This window comes from Colobus angolensis, unplaced genomic scaffold (genome assembly GCF_000951035.1).
Source record: "Colobus angolensis palliatus isolate OR3802 unplaced genomic scaffold, Cang.pa_1.0 Scaffold200, whole genome shotgun sequence".
NCBI classification, from domain to species: Eukaryota; Metazoa; Chordata; class Mammalia; order Primates; family Cercopithecidae; genus Colobus; species Colobus angolensis.
In genome coordinates this window covers 5,510,234-5,514,173 of record NW_012115156.1, presented here as the reverse complement: position 1 = coordinate 5,514,173, position 3,940 = coordinate 5,510,234, and the positions used below count along the sequence as shown (strand labels likewise).

General features: G+C 43.1%; 1 protein-coding gene across 1 annotated transcript in view; it reads left to right on the top strand.

The window, feature by feature from the left end:
- The window catches only part of FAM175A (family with sequence similarity 175, member A), a 31,421-nt gene that overhangs the window by 24,694 nt on the left and 2,787 nt on the right, over nt 1–3,940 (top strand). Inside the window, exons 7-8 of the mRNA XM_011941801.1 lie at nt 623–707; nt 3,536–3,554. Coding sequence (XP_011797191.1) covers nt 623–707; nt 3,536–3,554 — 104 coding nt within the window. The remainder of the gene's footprint in view (nt 1–622; nt 708–3,535; nt 3,555–3,940) is intronic.

The window sequence follows — 3,940 nt, the reverse complement described above, 5'->3', positions numbered from 1 at the left end:
CCCGGCTAATTTTGTATTTTTTTAGTAGAGATGGGGTTTCTCTGTGTTGGTCAGGCTGGTCTCCAACTCCTGACCTCAGGTGATCCGCCTGCCTCGGCCTCCCAAAGTGTTGGGATTACAGGTGTGAGCCACCCCACCTGGCGAGATGCACATTTTTCATATTTATCTCTGACATTGGGATGTCTTATGAGTCATGCCTTCTTAGAATTACTTTTTTCCTTATTTCATGGATAATAAAATAATGATGTCTCTTTCAAGTAAAGGTAACTTGAATTCAGTAAAATATTTAAAAAATTGACTCCGGTTCCCATTGCCAATAGAGACCGTTTTTCCTTCCTTCAATTTTTATCTATTTTTATGCAATCTTCCCCCATCCCCTGTCCATCCTTGCCTTTTTGGGACACCTGTCAATAGTACTTAGGAGGCTAAAATGTTTGCTAATGTGAAGATCAATGAAGTAGGTTTTGTGGTTGGTTTTTCTGCATACATATAGACTGACAAAATTATGGTTCCTACAAAACCAGTGAAAAGAATCTTCCATTGCTCCTTGACAGTAAGTTTTTCACCTTATCATTAAAATGAGTTTTGTGTATTTGCCTGAGGAAATGGTAATTTTTTACAGCTCTAAATTTTTTGAAGAAGATGGATCCTTAAAGGAGGTACATAAGATAAATGAAATGTATGCTTCATTACAAGAGGAATTAAAGGTAAGTTAACATATCAAACACTTCAACCACTTCTAGATAGAGTTCATATCAAGTTAATGACTGACATTTTTTAGGGATAACCTGACATCTTGATTAGATTTATACAGTTATGTGTTGCTTAATGAGGGCTATACCTTCTGAGAAATGTGTCATTAGGCAATTTCATCATTGTGCAAACATATACTTACACAAACCTATATGTATTTTTACTTTTTAGTTTTCACAGGGAAAACCAAATGTCCCCAAATTATTAAGTATCAATCATTTCCCCTATTTGATCTGTAATGCCAATATCACGTGCTGTATATCAGCTTTCTATATGTGCTCCAGTATAATCTTGTGAGACCCCATCATAGATGCTGTCCCTTGTTGAACAAGATGTTGTTATTCCTTTAGCTTCATTGACTGAGACGTATTTCTTTAGCTGTAGTAACAAAGACTGCAATCTCAGTGGCTTACAACAACCATGGTGTGGTCTTGCTCACATTATATCTTGGCTGTAGCTCTATTCCTTTTCTGAATGTCACCTTCATCCAGGATCCAGGCTGAAGGAGCAGCCCTTATTTGGGACATGTTCTCATGGCATAAGGCAAACAGTAAGAAAGCTAGTGGAGCCAGGCGTAGTGGCTGACGCTTGTAATCCCAGCACTTTGGGAGGCTGAGGCAGGCAGATCACGAGGTCAGGAGATCGAGAGCATCCTGGCTAACACGGTGAAACCCTGTCTCTATTAAAAATACAAAAAAAAATTAACCAGGCATGGTGGCAGGCGCCTGTAGTCCCAGCTACTCGGGAGGCTGAGGCAGGAGAATGGTGTGAACCTGGGAGGTGGAGCTTGCAGTGAGCCAAGATCATGCCACTGCACTCCAGCCTGGGTGATAGAGCGAGACTCTGTCTCAAAAAAAAAAAAAAAAGCTAATGGAAATTCACAACAGCTCTGAAAACTTTGCTTAAAATGGCCATGTCACTTCCACTCACATTTCATTGACCTGAACACATCACATAATAATAGGCAGGGATATATAATCCTTCTTACAGAATAGGGAAGTACATTTGATAACAGTATATACTTCCCTCTACTTCATGTGTCAGTTCAGGTCCTTTGAGAACTAGATGTCAAGATGGGATTATAAGTGCAGGAGATTTACTGAACCTGAGAAGGATAAAGAAGAGGAAGCAGTAACAGGCATGAAGAGCCTTCAGACAACACTGCAAGTCTGACCCCTGCAAAAGGAGAGGGGGTAAGAGGACAAGCGGTTAGGAAGAGCCTTGGACTGCAGTGCCATTTTAAGGAAGTTCCACTAGGCTGGTGGGGAGTGTTTGAGCAAAGTTGCCCAAAAATTGTTCCATAGGCATGGACTTGCACTAATACCTGCACTGTGCTTAGTCATTGGCTAGGAACAGCCCAGGGGAAGTGTGGCTTAAGAGCAAACACACTGGTAGATCCACAGCTGGGGCTGTTAAGTCAACTATGCTTTCCCCAGTTGGAGATCTTAGTAAGGAGTATATTTCCATGGCCACCATACTCATCAGTAGAGCACACTAACAGAAAAGCAGTTAAAATATTTTGATTCATATTACACTACTTTTTTCATATAAAACAGGAATTTTAGATGGTAAAAACATCCAGAATCTCACCCTTTTATTTATTTTTTAGAGACAGTGTCTTGCTCTATTACCCAGGCTGGAGTGCAGTGGCATGATCTCAGCTCACTACAGCCGCCACCTCTTGGGCTCAAGTGATCCTCCTCTCTCAGCCTCCAGAGTAGCTGAGACCACAGGTGTGCACCACTATGCCCAGCTTTTTTTGTATTTTGTGTAGAGACAGGGTTTCACCATGTCCCCAGGCTGGTCTCTAACCCCTGAGCTCAAGCAAGCCACCCTCCTTGGCCTCCCAAGGTACTGAAGCACTGGGATTACAGGTGTGAGCCACCACATCTAGCCTGGACTCTCACCATTTTAACCTAACTATTTTCACTCTGCCATGTGCTCCAGTTTTTCCTTAATATATGTATACTTTGATCTAGTTGATAGTCACAGTGACATAAATTTGTGTCATGATTTTTAAAAAATTTGATACATCAAACATTGTTCCTGTTGCTACATATTCTTCAGTTGTTTTGTTTTTGCATTTATTTTTGTTTTTCTTTGAGGCGGAGTCTCAGTATGTCGCCCGGACTAGAGTGCAATGGCGCGATCTTGGCTCATTGCAACCTCTGCCTCCCAGGTTCAAGTGATTCTCCTGCCTCAGCTTCCCAAGTAGCTGAGATTACACACACCCACCACTATGCCAGGCTAATTTTTGTATTTTTCGTAGAGACGGGGTTTTGCCATGTTGCCTGGGCTGGTCTCGAACCCCAGACCTCAGGTGATCCACCTGCCTCAGCCTCCCAAAGTACACAGGTGTGAGCCACCACACCCAGCCTCTTTATTTTTAATGGCAGTATATTTCATAGAGCAATGTTACGGAAAAATACCAACTTGGGCGAAAATAGGGAATGTAACGTAGAGGTTATCATAAGAACTGTAGGCAGAAAGCAGCTGAACTTTAGGAAGGAATTGGAACCAGGAGCTAGAAAGCCAACAGAACTTTCTCTGTCTGCACATTGTTATCCTTCCAGACCTTTTTATTTCTTCATCCACCAGCAGACCAGAAAACAGCCAACCTATAGCTCCTGCATTTAGATGTCTTCTAGAGCATAAGATTTACCAATTGGCTATGTAATACCTCCGGATTGCTAGGCAAGAATCTAATTGGTTCTGTTGGTTCTGTTTGGGTCAGCTCGGGTGAAAGGTGGGTACAGGGGTAACTGGCAAACTCTCATGTCAGGGCAAAAAGTTTGTAAAAAGTAGGCTTGGCAGACATCCTAAAAAGTGTCCACTAAAACTGGCAAAACAACTATTAGCCTATAGTTGGAAATTAGTTTTTTTTTTGTTTGTTTTTGGAGACGGAGTCTTGCTCTGTCGCCCGGGCTGGAGTGCAGTGGCCAGATCTCAGCTCACTGCAAGTTCCACCTCCCGGGTTTACGCCATTCTCCTGCCTCAGCCTCCCGAGCAGCTGGGACTACAGGCGCCTGCCACCTTGCCCGGCTGGTTTTTTGTATTTTTTAGTAGAGGCGGGGTTTCACTGGGTTAGCCAGGATGGTCTAGATCTCCTGACCTCGTGATCCGCCCGTCTCGGCCTCCCAAAGTGCTGGGATTACAGGCGTGAGCCACCGCGCCCGGCTAGTTTTTT